Source organism: Gymnodraco acuticeps, unplaced genomic scaffold (assembly GCF_902827175.1).
Source record: "Gymnodraco acuticeps unplaced genomic scaffold, fGymAcu1.1, whole genome shotgun sequence".
Classification (NCBI taxonomy): Eukaryota; Metazoa; Chordata; class Actinopteri; order Perciformes; family Bathydraconidae; genus Gymnodraco; species Gymnodraco acuticeps.
In genome coordinates this window covers 4,001,128-4,023,290 of record NW_022992250.1, presented here as the reverse complement: position 1 = coordinate 4,023,290, position 22,163 = coordinate 4,001,128, and the positions used below count along the sequence as shown (strand labels likewise).

Genomic DNA, 22,163 nt, shown 5'->3' with positions numbered 1-22,163 from the left:
TTTTTCTCATTCCTCCTCTAATTACAGTTTATTGCAGCCAGCATACGTTTATTAGAAACTACTGTAACCTTTTTATTGGACTTTGTTCTGTGTTCCCTCAGTAGCTGATAGTCGGCCAACAACCTCCTATTGCCTTTGTTTGTGCACCGTGCTTTCATGTTGTTTCAGACCCCACTATAACTTTCTAAAGGTGCAGACCTACGCTGCTCTCTCTGAAATTCCTGACACACTTACTATTCGCCGCAGTAAGGTCACCGATTTCTTCTCAGATTTTGAAAACACAAAGGAATGATTGGGCACTTTTTCATGTGGTTGATTTCTACCGGTTAAAAGACAACACGTTGAAAGAAGAGTAAAGAAAGAGCAGTAGTGGTCATGGAGGAGCAGTACTAAAAAAACAGTATTGATTGTTGACATTGGAATTCATCTTAAAATGTGGGAAACCATTGGTGTTCTGCAGACATCAACAGCAAACACTTATTGTAATCCTCTTCTGCATGTGTAGTCTAATTACAATCCATAAGGGATATTAATTTCTCAATTATATGAAACAAAAAACATTGCAAGTTCTTACATCAGGAAAGTTGCCAACAGCAATGTGCAATTTTGCTTGATACATTATAATGTGATAATCAAAATGGTTGTCAATCAATATGTATTCTCTTGAGAATTGTATGGTTATTTGTTCCATAAATGTTCTACTGTATAAATGGTCACAACTTACACAGTGGTATTACTGTATTTCTGATCCTCACTAGTCTCTCTGAGTAAGGCATAATTGTCACAGCATACATGTGCTTTACATCACTTAAACACAAGGCAATCATGAATCCGACCTCCTCAGCAGAGTTTCACTTTTAGAAATGTAAGTCTTGCTGCTTTGTGTTTTTACATGTTTTATGCAGTGTCTACTGAGTTGCTGCACTCTTTTATTGAAGATGAAATTAGTTCAACTACTTCTGTAACAGTCAAAGGCTTCTTTCAAAAGCCTGCTCTTCCCTCTCCTCCACATTTCTCTCCTCACTTGTAGATCAGTCTTTTATCCATTAATTACAGCTGACACTTCCCCTTTTTCCTCAATCCGCTCTCTGCTTTACTCTCTCTATCTGTGCTCGCTGTTTTGTTGCTCTTTATTTTTTCTCTCTCTCTCTCTTCCTCTCGCAACAAAATGGTGTTTGTCTAAATACATTAGCCTCCAGTCAGCTCTATTCTCTATGATTTTGTCCAATAATATCGGTTGAATGTTTTATTTTCCTCCATTTCTGAAACTTTGAAAAACATGTTGTCAATAAAGGCTGACTTTTAAAGTTTGTTATGACTGCGGAGGTTACAATCTAACCTCAGTTTTGCTATTTCTGTTTTGCAAGAAATACCAAAGTCCATAATTACATGCACTTCTACATAATCAAAGCTAAAATCTGCAAAAAATGTGTGGTCAACAGCCATTTGTCACGATGCATTCAAGCTTCTGGGTGTCTGCCGGCTGATGCTGGTGTAAAACATAACACTGAGTGAGACGGCTTCACCGCACTTAGTCATGCTGTTCTCTCACTGCGGTTGCTATGGAGCTGAACTCAAGGGTTACGTTTTTTACTATTATTATGAAAACATGCATTTTGAATTGTAGTGAGCAGTGAACCGCCCAATATAGAATGTCATTTATGGGATATTTTTTATCTCTGAAGATACTTTTTTGGCTACTTGTTGAGCCACCCTTCGTCTTGATTGGCTTGCACTTTGTGTTGTTAGTTTTTTTAAATGTGTAATCCATAGTTTGTTGTTAGTAGCACACGTTACAGAAATGCATGGAGTAGGGTATTTATGTTATTATCAACACAGGTTTGTACCTTTACCCTTTATTAATGAACAGAATATTTTGTTTTGAATGATTCTGGATGTTTTCTTGTATCCATTCAAGCATTGGAAGTCCTCAAGGATTGTCAATTTTTACATAAATAATACTGAAATGCAGTATGTTGTTTGTGTAATACTTTCACTAATTTGGAATTTGTAAAACCACTGAGTTGTGGTGTTCTCAGTTGGAACAGTAAATACAATATATAATTACATTTTATTGACTATAAGCATTGACTCTCCTTTGACATATTGCTGTAGCTGATGATTGAAAGACATGGCCTCTTGCATAAGCACATTTCTATTTCAAATTGAGTTTTTCACTCTTCATTTTTATGATGGAGGTAAGAGGACAGGAAGCATTGATTTCAATCTCATTAACACTGTTGCTTGTGAATTGATCTGCATAGATTGATGTTGAGCTATCAGAAACCTGATCTAAACACCTTCATTTTGTGAAAAGCAGCTCTGTATCAGTCACTCCCAGTACGCAGTCCGAATATAAGCTGGATTTTATAACATTTCATATATTACTTAATCTTAATGCTTTGCGACAGATGATTTGGACACTCTTCATAAAGGTGGTAGTCTCTGTGAGCACTGTAGTCGTCAGCCTGTAGTTTACATTAGTCATTTGTCTTTTAAACTGCTCTCGCTCTGTGGCTCATTTGTGATCTATTATTTATTATCCCAGCATACTGAAATAAAACCAACAGCCACTCAATTAGGTTATCTGACATACAAAAAGGATATATTATATTTAAAAAAATGTGGCATTATAGAAGACATGTTTTTTAAGTTCCATCCTTCTGTCATCAATTAAATTACAGTCAGATATAAATTGAAATCAACCGTGTGTGTGTGTGTGTGTGGCCTAGCATTACTATACTTGTGGGGACCTAAATCTGTTTACACATGTCACGTATAGGGACTCACCTCCCTCATGGGGACCTCCAATTTGTCCCCATGAGGGGAATCATTAATTTTAGTGTGAAGACTTGGTTAGGGTAATGGTAAGGGTTAGGGTTAGGCATGTGTTGGTTATGGTTAAGGTTAGGATAAGTCTCCAGGAAATGCATGTAAGTCAATGTAATGTCCACTGAAGTGATCTGTGTGTGTGTGTGTGTGTGTGTGTGTGTGTGTGTGTGTGTGTGTGTGTGTGTGTGTGTGTGTGTGTGTGTGTGTGTGTGTGTGTGTGTGTGTGTGTGTGTGTGTGTGTGTGTGTGTGTGTGTGTGTGTGTGTGTGTGTGTGTGTGTGTGTGTGTGTGTGTGTGTGTGTGTGTGTGTGTGTGTGTGTGTGTGTGTGTGTGTGTGTGTGTGTGGAGATAAACAATGCAATACGCTCTTAGTAGCTCACCTCGGATTCACTGCTTTGTGGAGTCTATGCTTTATTGTGGCTGCTCCATTAATGTTGACTCATTGTAAAAAAGAATACTACTTTTACCACTAATTGTGTCTACCTCTATTAAATCAATGCTGCGGATGACAATTTCACTGCTACCATGCCGGCAGGAGAACTTGTGATTCACATGTAGCTAATATTTAAAAAAAAAAAATGTTAAAGCTTACGGACAGTAAGCTTTAACATATATTGTTTGTTTAGGAACAAAATGTACATTGGCATCAATTACTAAAAGCTCTTTTCACTTGGTTCCCAAGTCAACCAACCTTTGATAATCTAATAACAAACCAATAATGTTTCGATACCATTCCAGCAAACATGCACTATTGTTCGCAGTGTTCGCAAAGGCAGAAGTAATTTCCCCCTTACATGCTGCGAGCTTGTTATTAGCGCCATATCTGTGGTGTGTTTGGATTACAATAATAGGAGCAGCGCCAACTGAATCACCTCTCCAGAGCTCTTATCAGGCTCTTCACCCCTCCCTGCTCTCTTCAGTCAATGAGTTCACCTGAGTGAAAGTTAACATCTGGAGGATCCCACTTTCCCCCAGGCAGGTTCAAAGATCAAGGTTCAGGTTTCTTTATTGTCAAACTAACATAGCTATAGTAATTATGTCGTTGAAAATCTTAGGTCACAGGCTTCTCCAACCATGCAACACAATAATACAGATAAGCAGACAGTATTAAAACAATATTAAAATATACTATATTAAAAGTAATACAAAAAGAAAATAGTTTTAAAAAAGTGGAGTAGTGCAATATGAGTCTATATACAAGTTATTGGAATGATATATTAGATAATAGATAAATAATTACTAAGTAGCAGATGAATGTTATGAAATTGTTTCAGTTGTTTAACAGTCTTATTGCCTGCGGGATGAAACTGTCTCTGAATCTGGTTGTTTTTGTCCGAATGCTGCGGTAACGCCTGCCAGACGGCAGCAGACTGAACAGTTTGTGGCTGGGGTGATCGGGGTCTTTTATAATCCTGAGGGATTTCTTCCTGAGCCGCTTGGAGTAAAGGTCCTCCATGGATGGCAGCTCCGTCCTGGTGATGTTCTCTGCAGTTTTCACCACCCTCTGTAAAGCCTTAAGATTAAGGGCGGTGCAGCTGCCGTACCAGGCCATGATGCAGCCAGTCAGGATACTCTCTATGGTGCACTTGTGGACCACTCCTTAACTCAAGATCCACTGGTAACTTCAATCTTTAGTGAATATGCCACAGGTTCTTGTCTTTAGAGACGTGCTCTCTGTTGAGATTTACATTCTGATTGATGTCATCACTCTTTTTTCTTCTTCCTTCTCTTTTCCTTTCACATGCTTTCACCAAAGTTGTAAAAGGAACGGCTGTCTATGAAATCATAAGTTGTGAAATCTCGTGCAATGTTATTTCCCCCCTGATTTATTTATCTAATCGTGTCTTAGTACATTTATTTTTTTCAACTGATTTCTATAATCTCGCCTTTGCTTTTCCCCTCTTATCTTCCTTTACTTCTTGTCCTCTCCTTTCGTTAAAATGCACCAATCACACCACACCTCTCTGCCTCGTATTTCACCTGAGGGAGGAATGGATATCACGAAGAGATGTATCGCGCCCTTCTCTGGGTTAATGATTGGCCTCTTTCTGTGTGTGTGTGTGTGTGTGTGTGTGTGTGTGTGTGTGTGTGTGTGTGTGTGTGTGTGTGTGTGTGTGTGTGTGTGTGTGTGTGTGTGTGTGTGTGTGTGTGTGTGTGTGTGTGTGTGTGTGTGTGTGTGTGTGTGTGTGTGTGTGTGTGTGTGTGTGTGTGTGTGTGTGTGTGTGTGTGTGTGTGTGTGTGTGTGTGTGTGTGTGTGTGTGTGTGTGTGTGTGTGTGTGTGTGTGTGTGTGTGTGTGTGTGTGTGTGTGTGTGTGTGTGTGTGTGTGTGTGTGTGTGTGTGTGTGACCAGGATAGCCACATAAAAGTAGTTTTGTGCCCTTATGTACTCGGGGTGAAAGTCTACTTTGCCTCTTTGATGTCTCCAACTGAAATTATGGCAGGAGAGTAAAGTTGCTTGGGCTGCAGGCAAAAAGTGTTATTAGTTTGCTGTTTTGAGAATAATTTATATAAGGCTATTGGATTTGTGTGTTCATAGGTCTGCATTTTTCTTTCATGCAGTCAGAACATTGATTTGATTCTGGCCTCACTTTAACTTCCACAGCCGCTATAAACAAACATTGCTTCAGTTTTCTAATAAATGCTCACTATTTAACTACGCTTGGTTGAAGTGCACATTTTGGCCTGGCTGGATTCAATTCAAATACACATGCATGAATCATTGGTTTGCCTTGTTGTCCAAAACATTTTATTTTGCAATTAATATGTGTGTGTCTTTTGTTTCTTTGTGTATGACCCGCCCCGGACATTTCTCTGTTTCATTAGTGTTTTTATTCCTTCCACACAGCTTTGCTTGCAGGCTGGATGAGCTGTTCTGCGCTGTTTTGCTTTGTCTTTATTATGATGCGACTGCTTAGCCACTCTGGCCCATATTACTGTCTGCTATAAATAAGTCTGTTACAGATGAGACAACGGTAAAGAAAATGATCATGATTAGCCATGAAGACATTGAGTTGCCTGAAGGAAAGTAGACTCCTTCACAAGGATTCAATCAGTTCAGGATGTTGTTTTTCTTATGAAAATCACCAAAAATGAATACATTAAAATGTTATGCCCTTTTTTCTCTGGTACCAACCCAGTATTTTCAAATGGGGCTCGACGAAAAAACTATCTCCAAATGTTTTTACGGTGGTAAAGTATTTACTTTGCAGCACAGAATTATTGTTTTGCATTTCAGTGACATCTTGTCTGTTACCTTTCCTTAATTTCTTAAATACAGTGCTTCACAATGGCTTTTGTTGAAGCCCGAATTACAGTAGAAGATCTTATCACACTGGGATTAAAAAAACGTGCACATGAACTTTAATCATGATGAATGCTCACGAGTCCGTACACATTTTTATGCCAGAGTGCTAGAGAAGTAGTGTCTTAGGCATGGCGGCTGCTCGCATGAACTAACAAGCCAAATATGTCCTCTATACCTCCCATGAATATACTGTATAAATACAGTAAGCCAGCACTTGAGAGCAGGCTGCCTGAACAGAACTGCATTTCAATGCTGTCCTTCAACAAACAATCAGAAAAGAAGTATAGCTGGAAGGACGTACATTTTCCAGTCAGTGCACCATGAATCTTTTATTTTGGATAGCTGTCTTGCCTGTATACCTATACTTCCAAGAAAAGAAACATACATAAAAAGTCTAGAGAATGGTTTGAAGATCACGATGTTTGCATATGATAGCAGTTGAGTTCTGCTTCTGATTCTATATTATCAGCTTACTAAAAAGAAACCGAAATAACAAATAAATTAGATAAGGATAAAAGGGTTAGTCTGCTAGCAACACAAGTCAGATATATGAAGTGACAAGGAATTTTGTTGAAACAATTTAAATATTTTTCAGTCATTTCATGCATGCCTTATTAATCTAGATCCGCCCGATTACTGTACTTGCCTCTATATATGTTTGAATGCATGTGATACTGCATTCTCGTTCCACTGCAGTAAATACTTTGTCATGTTAGACAGACTTCTCCATTACCGGAAACCAGTTTGGCAAAGTGATTACATTGCACAAAGCAGTACAGTTCACACAGCTGAGATCCATTTCTAAGTCATACCCCCGGTCTATGTTATTGCTGCAGGCATCATTAGCACGTGGCTTAACAAATCTTTGGTTCCTATTCATTTGGTACCTCTCATTTTGGATCTGTTTAGGGAGCATATGTTAATGTAACACGTCATTAGCAGCGTAGGATGTCATTGCTCTCCTGTGCTAATGTTGCTGCTGTTGCTGTGTACATTTTCTCTGCATTCCAGCCTCCTAGCTCAGCCTGCATGCCTTTCTTCCTGTAAGTGTGACCCATTTTCCATCATCACTCAGGCTGTTGGCAGCAGACCAACCAAACACACTGACTACAGTAGGGTTGGGCTTAGTAGACGCCTCCTTTAAAAGAAACCTGAACTCATCCAAAATAATTAAGGCTACAGGCCTGTCCTCAGATTCACCCCGATGGAAATATCACAAACACCATTACCAGAACATAATCTCCGTAGAGAGACGAAACAGGAAGAAAAGATCAATTTTAAAGCTACCACACTTTGGTTGACGTTAGTGCCAGGCCAGCTCTATTCAATGGTTGCTAGCGGGCAGTCATATAATGTTAATTGAATGAAAGAAGTCAATGGCGCCCGTTCACTGGCAGTGATGTTAGCTAGTTGTCGTCTGTGTTTTCTCAGACACCAACACTGATTTGAATGATCTGTATCAGGCCAGACCTAAAGCTTCTGTATTTAGTGTAAAGTGTGCTGTATACAGCCCTCATTCTCTGCTTTGTGAAATGTTAAAAGCTTTTATATGTTTTTGTCAAGTAAATGAAAGCCAAACTATGAGTTTTAGATGTTTATCTTATCACTGCACCACAGCAAAACCACTCCTTTCCACTCCCTTTTTCTTTATTTAGTCAGTTTACAAATTGCTGTCTCTTTTGATTTGCTTCCTTGTTTTTGTGTGAGTGAACATTAGACATTACACTATTTACATGTTTATGGCCTTGAAAAATATGAATACAGCTGTGCTTAATGTAATCGCTGTCGGCTAACATGCTGCATGTCACTGCTGCCTGCAACACAAGGGAAAGTGACCTTACAATAAAACTGTTCTTTGAAAACATTTGCTCTTTTTAAAATGCTAACACAGCATTACGGCCCGTCTACACTACAGGCATCGAAAAATGCTTTCAACGCTTCGTCCATTCACTTGAATGGGGTGACGTAGTTGTTTTTGAATCTTCGCCGAACTGCATTGTGGGGAGCGGAGCGTGGCTTTGCAAGCATCGCGAGCATCAAAAGTTGAGCAATGTTCAACTTTTGAGGCTCGATGCTTGGCATCAGCCAATCAAATCCCGTTTATGCAAATCCCGCCAGTACAAGCGCTAGCCAATCAAACCGCGTGCAAGCTGGGAGAGCCAGACCGCAGTTAATTTCCTCATATTCCAAACGAGAAATTACGGTAGCAAATCACCCGGTTCTTTACGACCAGAACTATTTACCGGGATACAAACCGGAGGAACCAGGCATGGAGGGAGGTGGCAGAGACAGTGGGTGAAACTGGTAGGTTTTCGTCTGTTTGGGGATTTTATATCCAGTTTACTTCGTTTTAACATTGCTATTGCTTTGTATGTCGGGGGCGGGAGATTCATGTGATTGATTGCATCTGGACCCGGTGACGACATTACCTATTAACGCAGCAACCACTGTAAGTTATATTCTTGTTTAATTAGACTTCTCTGTTTCATTTATTCGACTCTGTATACTTGTTATTGTAGCTTAAACGGCTAAATCGCTTTTGAGAGATTTTAAATTTCAGATCTGCTCAGGCGAAACCTGCTTTACAGCTCTCAGCACTCAAGCCTGCATTAATATAGGCAGGGCCAGTCTATTGATAGCGTGAAGTACAACCGCGTGACTCAGTCATTTTTTACCTTAAAAAGCATTTAAATACCGCATTTAAAATCTGATGAACTCAGTGTGCATCTGGACCCGGTGACGACATTACCTATTGACGCAGCAACCACTGTAAGTTATATTCTTGTTTAATTAGACTTCTCTGTTTCATTTATTCGACTCTGTATAATTGTTATTGTAGCTTAAACGGCTAAATCGCTTTTGAGAGATTTTAAATCTCAGATCTGCTCAGGCGAAACCTGCTTCACAGGTCTCAGCACTCAAGCCTGCATTAATATAGGCAGGGCCAGTCTATTGTCGCCCATCAGCTGTAGATAGTTAACTAATTAGAGGGGCGTGGCCCTACAGCTGTGAGAACTGAGCAATCAGGCGTCCATTTCGGGTAGCTCTTTCCTGGAGCGTCAGCTTCAGCGTCAGACAGCCGAAGACTGACAAAGACATTGGAGTCCTGCGGGAGTAAGACTGACAAAGACATTGGAGTCCTGCGGGAGTAAGACTGACAAAGACATTGGAGTCCTGCGGGAGTCACGAGGGAGGCAAATCCTACTCTGATTGAGCTGGTGTCTTATTTCTCTTTTCTTTAGTTTTCTAGCCCCTCATGCTATAATCATGTGTATTTTCTCCATTCCTGTTCATGTGTCTTCTCGCAATTATCACTGGCCCCGTGTATCTCCTAATCGATATAACCGGCCTGCTCTCGTCTATCCCACGTGCTCCACTGAGATCCAACATCTAGTTTCTGGTGGCCTGTGGAATTGCCAGTCAGCTGTTCCTAAGGCTGACTTCATCTCTGGCTACGCCTCCCTGCAGTCTCTGGATTTCCTTGCTCTCACTGAGACCTGGATTACTCCATCCAACACATCCACCCCAGCAGCTCTCTCCACTGCATATTCCTTCTCCCATACACCCAGACCCACTGGCAGAGGAGGTGGCACTGGTCTCCTGCTCTCTCCCAAATGGAGCTTTTCCCTCTTCAAACTACCTAATTTCACTCCTTCCACCTTTGAATTCCATGCCGTCACAGTAACCCATCCTATATTGTTGTTCTCTACCGTCCACCAGGCGCCTTGGGGGACTTCTTGGAGGAATTAGATAATCTCCTCTCACACATCCCTGAAACTGGCCCTCCCGCTATACTTCTCGGAGACTTCAACCTCCAGACGGGGAAGATAGACGAAATAACATCTCTGTTAACCTCCTTTGCTTTCTCACTGTCTCCGTCCCCACCGACTCATAAAACTGCGCTACTTCTAACCTCTCTGTAAACCCGCTCCACACATCCGATCACTTCTTCATTTCATTCTCTCTACCCCTTTCCAAACATAACAAACTAATCTCTTCTCATCCTGCACTTGTCCGCCTTAGCCTTCGCTCCCTCTCCCCCTCTACCTTTGCCTCGTCGGTGCTCTCAGCCCTCCCTTCCTCTGACTCGTTCCAACTCCTGCCACCAAACTCTGCTGCAGAAACTCTCCTCTCTACTCTCTCATCCTCTCTGGACTCTCTCTGTCCTCTCACATCTCGGCAGGCTCGTCAGTCCCCTCCTGCTCCCTGGCTAAATGATGCACTGCGTGCTAATAGAACCGTCCTTAGGGCAGCAGAGCGGAAATGGTGGAAATCCAAACACCGTGACGACCTCCTAACCTATCAGGCTCTCCTCTCCTCTTTCTCTGCTTCGATCTCTCAGGCAAAAAGCACTTTCTTTCAAGATAAGATCCAATCTTCCTATTCCAATCCTAAAAAAACTATTTTCCATCTTCTCCACCCTCTTGGACCCTCCAAAAGCCCCTCCCCCCTCCTCACTTCTGTCAAGCGACTTTGTTACCCACTTTGAAAAAAAGGTTGATGATATTCGCTCTTCTTTTTCTGACTCACCTATACTCACCGCTGGGTCACCAGACCCTCCTTCCACCAACACACTAACCTCCTTTTCCCCTCTCTCTCCAAGTGAGGTTCTTAACCTCATTACTTCTGCCCGCCCTACCACCTGTCCTCTGGACCCTATCCCTTCAAACCTCCTTCAGACTATCGCTCCTGATATTCTACCGTTTCTCACCCATTTCATCAACACTTCTCTAACTTCTGGTCACTTTCCAAACAGTCTCAAGGAGGCAAGAGTAAACCCTCTCCTAAAGAAACCCACTCTCAACCCGTCTGATGTTATAAACTACAGGCCTGTCTCTCTCCTCCCGTTCCTGTCTAAATCACTTGAACGCGCTGTCTTTAAACAACTCTCCTGTTATCTCAATCAGAACAACCTTCTGGATCCGCACCAGTCTGGTTTCAAGGCAGGTCACTCCACAGAAACTGCTCTCATTGCTGTCACGGAGGAACTGCACACTGCCAAAACTGCATCCCTCTCCTCTGTCATCATCCTGTTGGACCTGTCTGCTGCATTCAACACGGTGAATCATCAGATCCTCCTTCGCACTCTCCAAAAACATGGAGTTTCAGGCTCTGCTCTTTCCCTCCTCACCTCATACCTGAAAGACCGTACCTACAGGGTTACTTGGAGAGGGTCTGAGTCCGACCCTTAGTCAATTAACTACAGGGGTCCCTCAGGGCTCTGTTCTTGGTCCCCTCCTCTTCTCCCTGTACACAACTCGCTCGGATCAGTCATTAGCCCGCATGGTTTTTCATACCACTGCTACGATGATGACACCCAATTAATTCTGTCCTTTCCCCGCTCAGAGACCCAGGTGGTTGCACGCATCTCTGCTTGTCTAGCTGACATCTCTCAGTGGATGTCTGCTCACCACCTCAAGCTCAACCTTGACAAGACTGAGCTGCTCTACCTCCCGGGAAAAGATTGTCCCACTCTTGACCTAACAATCAACATCGGCACCTCAGTTGTTTCCCCGACTCAGACTGCAAGGAATCTGGGTGTGACCCTAGATAACAACCTGTCCTTCACTGCAAACATCGCTGCTACAACCCGTTGCTGCAGATACACGCTTTACAACATCAGGAAGATACGTCCCCAGCTGGCACAGAAAGCGACTCAGGTTCTGGTCCAGACTCTCGTCATCTCACGCCTAGACTACTGCAACTCCCTCCTGGCTGGTCTACCTGCATGTGCCATCCGACCTCTGCAGCTCATCCAGAATGCAGCGGCTCGTCTGGTCTTCAACCTTCCTAAATTTCCCACACCACTCCGCTCCTCCGCTCCCTTCACTGGCTTCCGGTAACTGCTAGAATCCACTTCAAGACACTGGTACTTGCTTACCATGCTGCGAATGGATCTGGCCCTTCCTACATCCAGGACATGGTTAAACCGTACACCCCAGTGCGTGCACTACGCTCTGCATCAGCCAAACGACTCGCTGCGCCCTCGCTGCGAGGGGGACCCAAGTTCCCATCGGCAAAAACACGTGGGTTTGCTGTCCTGGCTCCAAGATGGTGGAATGAGCTCCCCATTGACATCAGGACGGCAGATAGCTTGCACATCTTCCGGCGCAAACTGAAAACTCATCTCTTTCGACTCCACTTCGAGCGTTAGAACTATTAACGAAGCACTTTTATACTAATAAAGGTAGGGATGCACCGAAAATTCGGCCACCGAAAATTATCGGCCGAAAATGGTTAAAAAGGCCCTTTCGGCTTTCGGCCGAAAGGGTTTTAGCACCAAAAAATATCACCGAATGTCAGAACAGGCTTACGTTGGTAACGTATCGTGTTGTTGTGATGACGTAATAAAGACGCGGCGATCATGCTCGCGGCTGGCTCACAGGGGGGGGGAACATTGACCTTTGTCATCGAGATTGCCCTGAGCCTTTAACAAATCGTATTAAATAATCTGATGACAGACTGTAAACAGAATAGCTGAAATTTTAACAAACTAAATAACTCAGTTACCTCTAATCATTAACCCATGTTTGTATCATGTAGTTAACTCCGTGTGTTGCTGCTAGCATACATAACACCTGACGTGGATGTCAGAACAGGCAACCTAACGTGTTGTTGTGATGACGTAATAAAGACGCGGCGAGGCAGGGACCATGCTCACGGCTGGCTCACAGCCAACATGTCTGCCGCTTGGAGATACTTCACAATATCAGATAAAGAGGCGCGGATTGCGATTTGCAAAACGTGTTCAGCTGACATTTCTCGAGGGGGTGTAACTTCAAAGACTTTCAGCACTTCGGGATTACTCCATCACTTGAAATCTAAACACCCGGACCAATATACGGAGTATGATGAAATCACCAGCGCACAGAAAAAAAAAGTCCTTCCCAGCACCCCGACTCCTTCTGTGGCGGACCTTTTTGAAAAGATTAAAAAGTTTCCCAGTGATGGTCCTAAGGCAAAGGGCATTACTCGGAAGTTAATGGAATGCATCGCTATGGACGATCAACCGTTTTCTGTCGTACAGGACGTTGGATTTCGTAGGCTTATTGAGCATATTGAGCCACGTTATTCCTTGCCTAGCAGACGACACTTAGCAGACGTGTGCTTACCTGAACTGTACAATGTCGTTGCTAATCACATCCATGAGCTCTTGGCTACAGATATTACAGCCATCAGCTTCACGACAGACATATGGAGCTCAGACGTAAGCATCACCAGTATGCTCAGTCTAACTGCACAATGGATCAACAAGGATTTTAAACTGCAAAAGATTCTGCTGCATTCGCAAGAGTTTAGGGGGTCTCATACAGCACAATCCATCTCCTTGACATTCGCCAATATGTTCGACACATGGCATATCGACCGACCTAAAGTGCACGCAATAGTCAGTGATAACGCAATAAATATGACTAAAGCTATAGAAGAATGCAATCTGAGTGGAATACGCTGCATGGCCCACACTCTGCAATTAGCTGTGAACGAGGGAGTGTTGGCTCAACGCAGCGTAAAAGATCTGTTGGCCATAAGCAGAAAGATTGTTGGTCACTTCAAACATTCTCAACTGGCCTATTCTCGCATTGAGCCAATACAAGATGAGCTTGGAGTAACAACGAAACGGTTCCAACAAGATGTGAGTACACGGTGGAACAGTACTTATTATTAGAGATGCACCGAATATTCGGCCACCGAAAATTATCGGCCGAAAATGGTTAAAAAGGCCCTTTCGGCCGAAAGGGTTTTAGCACCAAAAAATATCACCGAATGTCAGAACAGGCTTACGTTGGTAACGTAACGTGTTGTTGTGATGACGTAATAAAGACGCGGCGACCATGCTCGCGGCTGGCTCACAGGGGGGGGAACATTGACCTTTGTCATCGAGATTGCCCTGAGCCTTTAACAAATCGTATTAAATAATCTGATGACAGACTGTAAACAGAATAGCTGAAATTTTAACAAACTAAATAACTCAGTGACCTCTAATCATTAACCCATGTTTGTATCATGTAGTTAACTCCGTGTGTTGCTGCTAGCATACATAACACCTGACGTGGAAACGTTACTCGTGGATGGGGCTACAGAGCTGCTAGAAAGACGGTCGAACCCGGTACATTCCTCCGTCTGCATGCGGTGCACTTTTGCTAAATGTTTAGACAAATTGCTCGTGCTTACATGCTAAACTCTTATTGCACTTATGGTAACAAGTATTCTCCACATCGAGACGGGTAAAGTTTAACCACACCTCGGAGCGCGTTCTCTCCGCCATCTCCGCAGTGTGCTCCGCTGCATGTAGCAGCTGCGTGTGTGTAAACTGCCCCGCCCCCTCGCACACAGACGGGGGAGAGAGATCTCGTCTGATCGAAAATACATCATAGACGCATTTGTTGTCTTTGCATATTAGAAACGAGTTGGCGACACTAAGACTGCGATATAATGTTTTTTAGCAATAATACATGACATATATAAATGTACTGTATGCATTCAAAAGTGCTGAATAAATGTTTTATGGACCCATAATAGTGATTATTATTTAAGTTAAGTTTTGCCATAATCATGTCTATTTCCATAATCAGGTAGCTGAACAACATTGGTAAACAATGTATACATTATATATATATATTTCTATTAATCATTTTCGTTCTTTCGGCATTCGGTTTTCGGCCAACTGTTTCCTATTTTCGGTATCGGTTTCGGCCAAGAATTTCCCATTCGGTGCACCCCTAAATAAAGGACTGGCTTACCTAAAGCCAGTTGAGTAGCACTTGAAATGTTTGGCTCTATGAAACCTGATGTACTTATATGATTCTGTTTTCTTCAAGGTTGTGTCTTCCTGGTCGAATGTACTTATTGTAAGTCGCTTTGGACAAAAGCGTCAGCTAAATGCAATGTAATGTAATGTAATGGTTGTTGGTCGCGAGAAATCGCTAAGCCTCAGACACGCCCAGCTTCAAGATTTTTTGATGCCTGTAGTGTAGATGGGGCGTTAGGCTATTATTAGTAGATGCATTTGTGGTAATACATAATTAATTGTTGAGAGAAGCAAGTGGCTTTAAATCATGCTGTTGTGGGTGGGAGAAAGGAGGAATGAAGAAGAGTCGAGAGAAGAGTGGGTGAAAGGGGAGGGAAGAGACTTTCATGTGGGTAATTTGTGGTGGGGGGGGGGCAAAGCATTAAGGTGCTAAGTGAAAGCTAATTACATAAGGGCACCAGGGGAAATGGGTGCTCTGTGCCCTCAGGCCCTGGCCATCTATCTGATTTAAGACGCACAATGTGTCAGCAGCAAATCGAATCTGCAGGGAGCAATTGAAGGTTACACACACACACACACACACACACACACACGCACACACACACACACACACACACACACACACACACACAGGCTTTTACTTTGGCAGTCTTTGAATCATCCTCCTAGGTTGTGGTAAATGTTCTGTTGATCAGCTATTTCTTTAAAGAAACACAGACGTAGCCTATGCTTTTAACCTAGAGCAAATCCAAACCTTTTTCTTGATGCAACTAAAAACCCATCTGCATATGCATTTTGTATGCAACACAACATTTTAAACTGAGAGTTTTTTATTCAGATTGCAGTTGGACTTACCTGGACAGCAATTATACTGTCCTTGCTGTTGTAAAATGAATGGGTCATGAATACACTTAATAAATAATTTCCTATGTTCAGGAAAATTACCAGTTTAATTGAGTGGATCATCAATATCTTGTTAGATGAACACGATCTTATAGTGTTGTAGAACATAACTTATATTGATATAACAAGGAAGATTGTGACATTACTCTTCATTTCGATCCCTGCGGTCTACACCATGTGGTCTACACCATGTGGCCCAATTTCCTGTAAAGCTCCACATTCCAATACAGCGTAGCTACGCTCCAGGGATTTAACATGTGGCCTCATCTAGCCTAACCCGTACCCTTCTCCGAGAGGAACAGTAGAAGTTGTGTCTGTCATGCATCTGCTCTACACTGTCTCTGCTGTTCCGGACATCAGAGACAGACTTTTCCTGTACATCAAAGTTATTTGAAAAATACCTAGCTGTCTGTCCTGTTAACACACTTTTCAGTTATCTCTTTACTCTTATATGTTCTGTACAGGGCTGCCCTGCTCTGCCCACGCACGCACGCACGCACGCACACACACGCACACACACACACACACGCATCCTCAACTCATATGGCTGCAGCCAAACGGAGACGATACGGGTCGTATCCGCTACAGTTCTCTATTCTTATATTATTATATAGAGTTGTTATTCATTTGTTTTAAAGCTCAATATAGCAAAGAAGACCTTTGACCGGCACTTTTATCATTTTGTCCGTAAGATTTCAACTTTAACGGACATGTTGACCTGCGAATTCTAACGGAAACTCTGCCGCACGGTTCCCTCGTCCCTTGGAAGAGGGAACCGTTTTCATCTGTTTTTCATTTGCTGGTGGACTACCGGGGATATTTACAGCAGGAGCACACGCTTGCCTCGGGGAGGGAGAAAAAGAGCCAGAGCCCTGGCCCCTGCCTCTCCCCCACCTCTGCTACTGCGGAGAATAAACAGAAGGGCAACCATGCATGCTCTTGAAGTCTTCTTCGCTGCTTTTGGTGTATTGTGTGGCGGAAGTACAGCGCCACTTACAGGCCCGGCATATGTACTACAGCCTCTCCAGCGGTCTCGTGTGGACGGACACGTTTCTGGTGCCGATTGCGTGTGGATGGAAGACTTTTTTGAAATCGAATTCGGTTCGTTTTCGTTACCGTCTCCGTGTGGCTAGGGCCTATATAACTGAAGATTTGTAAAGAGATAAGTCTCCTGTTGGTTGCTGGGTGATGCTGATTTAAAATCATAAAAATGTGCAAACTCATTTGTTGAATAATCACATTTACATCTGTCATATTAAACTGGAAGATAACATCAGACATGGTGTTGAACAATCCTCAGATATTCCCTATTGTTTTTCATAACCTTGTTCTCATTCATAACACTCCATTCGATGTCTCACTATGGAATGCGCCTCATCGCGGAGCAAACAGAAGCATCAATCTCATTACGCCAATCCTGATTTGCTGGTGATCTTGACGTCAGCGTCAGGGAATTCATCCCCTATAAGTAGCTTGCGCCACGACGCATGCGTCATTCAAACACCTCTTCTCGCTTCAGAGCACATCTCTACAGTAGCCGGACAAGCTTAACAGTCCACAGACTGAACCCAAATCCAAAACATTTCGGTCGACGGGCGCTCGCCGGCTACTCCTTCTGCTTCGCAAGAAGACGGTAATACTAACGCCAGTTAGTATTAAAATCGACCTCGCCGTTTCTTTCCCCGGAAAGTAAGGTAAGGTTTTGATTTTTCTCAAGCTAGCTACGCACCTGTTGCTAGCTAGCTTCCCCTTACTACCGACACCACGGTAGCGAGGACGCTTTTCTTTTTCTCTCTCACGGAGGAGAAAAGGATTAGAAGTATATTGACACACCAGTCAATATTCTTTGAGAACAAAGGACCCACACCGTCCCTTTTTCTCCGGATTAAGGATGGGTTGGTAACACTTTTCTCTCAACGACGTACATGTTACGAGCGGGTCCTCTCCACGCCACGAGGCGAACAAGATGGACGCCTCTCCCCCTCACACCAGAGGAGTCAGGGACTCGGAGGCTCGGTCATGCGGCTGCTGGTTGAAGATAGCAGGCACAGACTCACACCAGGTCTGCACGTCCTGCCTCGGGCTCGAACACGCCCAGGAGGCTATCGACAACCCCGGCTCGTGCGGGCATTGTGCCCGTTTCACCCCGAAAGAGCCTCCACCGACGGCTAGCACACCAAGCTAGCTTGTTGGAACAGGACTCCCTCATGTCCACTGATTCGCCATTTGGCAATCAAGACACAGGGGCGTCCGCCGCAGAGACTGATTCCCTCACTGTGTCGGTCTGGGGCTCACTAACAGCGGCAGCTGCGGAACCGGGATCCCACGCCGTGTCAGGCCGGGACCCGGTGGCGACAAGAGACGCGGGAACGGAGCCCCACGCCTCACCAGGCGGGAGCTCCCGGCGAGACCTCACCATGGTCTCTCCCGCGGAGGATGTCCTGGAATTAGACTACATGGAGGACGAAGAGGACACCTCTGAGTCCCTCCTGTCTGATTCGGATGAGCAAGAAGAAGATATCTTCATGTCATCGGCTCAAATGGCAAAGCCGGGAGCGATGGCTGCTCTCCCGGGCGATAGCAAACCAGCTTCGCCCTGTCTGAGCATGGACCTGCAGGCCGCGTGTCAGCGCACTGCGTCCAGGCTAGACATCCCGTGGCCCGAAATGGCCAAGGAGACCGCCAGGTCCTGTTACGAGGGGAAGCAACGAGGACAAGGAGGCAACTCCTCCCGGTCTTCCCGGAGATGTTGGATGAGGTGTCGGTCTCGTGGAGGGACTGACCCTTTAGCAACAAGGCCCCAATCCATGATGCCTCCTCCCTAGACTGCCTCCTACCGAGGATGGGCCCGTCACCAAGCAGGAACCCCACGCTGCCAGCGAAGGTGGACCGTTTCCAGTCGACCATGACTGAACGGTCCGACAGAGCCGCAGCGTTGTCCGCCAGGGCTCTGAACGTTTCCTCACTGCTAACCGCATACCAAGCGGAGCTCTGTGAGGATATGTCGAGTAATCCTGTACCGGCCGTTCTGGACGAGTTGGCCGTGGTCACAGACATTTGTCTCCGTGTCCAACGCTGCGCCGTCCAGGCCACGGGCAAAATAATGGGGATCATGGTGGTGCAGGAAAGAGCTAGATGGCTCAACCTCACCAACCTCCCAGACCGGGAAAAGACAGTAACACGGGGCTACAGACTCCAATTTGCTGTCACACCCCCTCGTTTCTCGGGCATTCTGCATTCGCAGGCCCGAGGAGAGTCAGCCCATATTCTGGAGAAAGAGATTCTCTCTCTCCTAGAAAAGAGGGCTATATCTATTGTACCCGCCGAGCAGAGTCAGGGCGGCTTCTATTCCAAGTACTTCCTCGTTCCCAAACGGGGAGGGAACGGAATTCGGCCAATACTTGAGTTGAGGGCTCTGAACAAATATCTAAAAATATATAAGTTCAGAATGCTCACTCACACATCTCTGCTGCGGCTCGTGCGACAAGACGACTGGTTTACATCAGTCGACCTGAAAGATGCGTATTTTCACATCCCAGTATATTGCCCACACAGGAAATATCTGAGATTCGCATTTCAGGGGATCTGTTATGAATACAGAGTACTCCCCTTTGGTCTGTCTCTCAGTCCAATGGTGTTTGTACGATGTACGGAAGCCGCGATAGCCCCGTTAAGACAACAGGGTATTCGCCTGGCGACCTACCTGGACGACTGGCTGCTTCTCGCACAGTCGGAGCAGGAGGCTGTTACGCAGACAAATGTCCTCGTAAAGCACCTGCTCAACCTGGGTTTCATAATAAACACAGAGAAGAGCATGTTGTGCCTCGCGCAGACTATACTCTTCCTGGGTTTACGCCTGAACTCGGTGCCCTTTTCAGCTCGCTTGTCAGCGGAAAGAGTGATGGTTACTGTGAAATGCGTAATGGTACTGCGCCATTGGCTGCACCCGACTTTTCTAGTACGAGGTGTGCTTATGGGTGCTGTCCTTTCACGGAAAGTGGTCACCACGGACGCATGTCTGACAGGTTGGGGAGGTATTTATGAAGGTCGCCCGGTGAGGGGTCTCTGGAGCAGAGACCTCCAGCGGGCGCACATAAATTACCTGGAGCTTTTAGCGGTGTATCTCACCCTAAAACGCTTTCTGCCTTTCCTCAATGGACATCACGTCCTCGTGAGGACAGACAATACGACCACAATATCGTATATTAACCGCCAAGGGGGTTTGCGTTCTCTCCAGTTACACACACTGGCGCGCAAACTGATCCTATGGAGCGGTAGACGTCTCCTCTCTCTGAGAGCGACGCACGTACCGGGAGTGATGAACCTCGGGGCAGATCTACTGTCCAGAGGTATACCACTTTATGCAGACTGGTCTCTACATCCAAGGATTGTGAGCCAGCTGTGGGTGCGTTATGGCAGAGCCACGGTGGATCTGTTCGCATCGAAAGACAACGCTCCGTGTCAGCTGTTCTTTTCGATGCGCGATCTAAATGCACCGTTAGGCGTGGATGCACTCGCGCACGATTGGCTTTGGCTTTCTGTACGCGTTCCCACCCCTGGCTCTGGCCAGAGTGAGAGAGCAACGCCACACACTTATCCTGATATCTCCGCACTGGCCAGCTATGTACTGGCTAGCGGAGATATATCAGCTGCTGTGCGGGCAGCCATGGCAGCTCCCACTATGCAGGGACATACTGTCCGAAGCAGGGGGGGGCGATCTTTCACCCACACCCAGAGCGCTTGGCTCTATGGGCCTGGCCCGTGAGTGGTACAATCTGAATACAGTGTGACATGAAGCTGACCCTGGCAGCTGCCAAGCGAGCCAGTGGCACTCATGCACTATCTGTACAGTCTTCATGCACTCAGTTCGCCCCAGGGCAAACAGAGTGTGGTTGAAGCCCAACCCTGCCTTTATCTTAAGGCGGTTGGTTCAGGTACCACATTTGACATTGAGGCATCCTCCCCGCCACTGTATTCCTCCGGAGAACAGCGGCCGGATTTGCCGTGTCTAGCCCGTGCTGTACGCACGTACAGGGACAGATCAAGGGTGCTTCGTCATAATGACCAACCCCTTGTGTCCTGGGCTAACCCTTATAAGAGCAAGCCTGTTACTAAGCAACGGCTCTCCCACTGGTTTGTGGAAGCAATTGCTTTGGGGCCCATACGAGTCAGAGTTCGCAGGCACCCTCGGGTCCGCGAGCTCTTTCGACTCAGGGTCTGGCTGCATCCTGGGCTCTGTCCAGGATGGACGTTCTGCTCCCAGTGTGACTCAAGCAGTGCTGGGCACCTGGTTGAGTCAGAGCTCTACCTGTTAAGTTCTGGTTGGTTTGGTGATTTTCGAGATAAGCTCGTCTGAGAATACGAGAGCTACAATTTCCCATAGTCAGACATCGAACGGAGTGTTATGAATGAGAACTTTTGGTTACTTACGTAACCCCAGTTCTCAGAGTAACATGAAGTGAGATGTCTCACCAGACGGCCCTCCTTGCTATGGTGAAGCGAGAAGAGGTGCTTATTTTGAATGACGCATGCGTCGTGGCGCAAGCTACTTATAGGGGGTGAATTCCCTGACGCTGACGTCAAGATCACCAGCCAATCAGGATTGGCGTAATGAGATTGATGCTTCTGTTTGCTCCGCGATGAGGCGCATCCCATAGTGAGACATCTCACTTCATGTTACTCTGAGAACTGGGGTTACGTAAGTAACCTATAGTTTTATCACTTTTTGAATACAATACACTTGTTATCATCTGTTTTGACAACGTAATCATGTGTCACAATATCGTCAATATACCCTGATTCTCACAACATGATTCTGCTGAAAGAAAATAAGTTATTGAATTATTGCGCAGCCTTGAGGCCAGGCCACTCACAGTATTGAAGCTTACTTTTCTCTTGTTCTTGTCTGCTTGAAGAATAAACCCTTGAGCGGTTTATATACCTCTGTTATTTATTTATATGTTGAGTGGCACTCTTTGTCCAAAAGCATAAAAGCAATTGTTAATGACAATGTGGCTTAATTTAGCAGGAATAATTGTATCAATATTTAGTACTAATATTATAAATGCTCATACACATTTTCAAGTTGACTTGTATTTTTTTTCATGTATTTGTAATCTTACTTAATTTCAACACAATATATCTTAATTATATTCAAACTTATGTTCAGGCCTGGTGACGAGAACAGGGCAGAGCACTCATTTTATTCAGAAGATATATGAAATGTTATCAACATTGTGACAACGTTGTAGGATTGACTATGGATCCTTCCACAAAATATTCACACAATGAAAATGTTGATAAATAATGATCAGTTAATGACAAAGTGGTTAAGACGAATAAAAAAACAGGTACATTCAGAAAATGACATTACTGT

At 44.6% G+C, this 22,163-nt stretch overlaps 2 protein-coding genes across 2 annotated transcripts in view; both read left to right on the top strand.

Annotated features, from left to right (window-relative positions):
• Nucleotides 1–22,163, top strand: part of LOC117540222 (glucocorticoid receptor-like) — a 93,953-nt gene that overhangs the window by 40,476 nt on the left and 31,314 nt on the right. The gene's annotated exons all lie outside the window — the stretch shown is intronic.
• Nucleotides 12,376–13,803, top strand: LOC117540223 (zinc finger BED domain-containing protein 4-like). The gene is made up of 2 exons (XM_034206806.1): nt 12,376–12,443; nt 12,735–13,803. Exon 2 carries the CDS (start codon nt 12,815–12,817, stop codon nt 13,799–13,801), a length of 987 nt encoding a protein of 328 aa, XP_034062697.1. The 5' UTR covers nt 12,376–12,443; nt 12,735–12,814; the 3' UTR covers nt 13,802–13,803.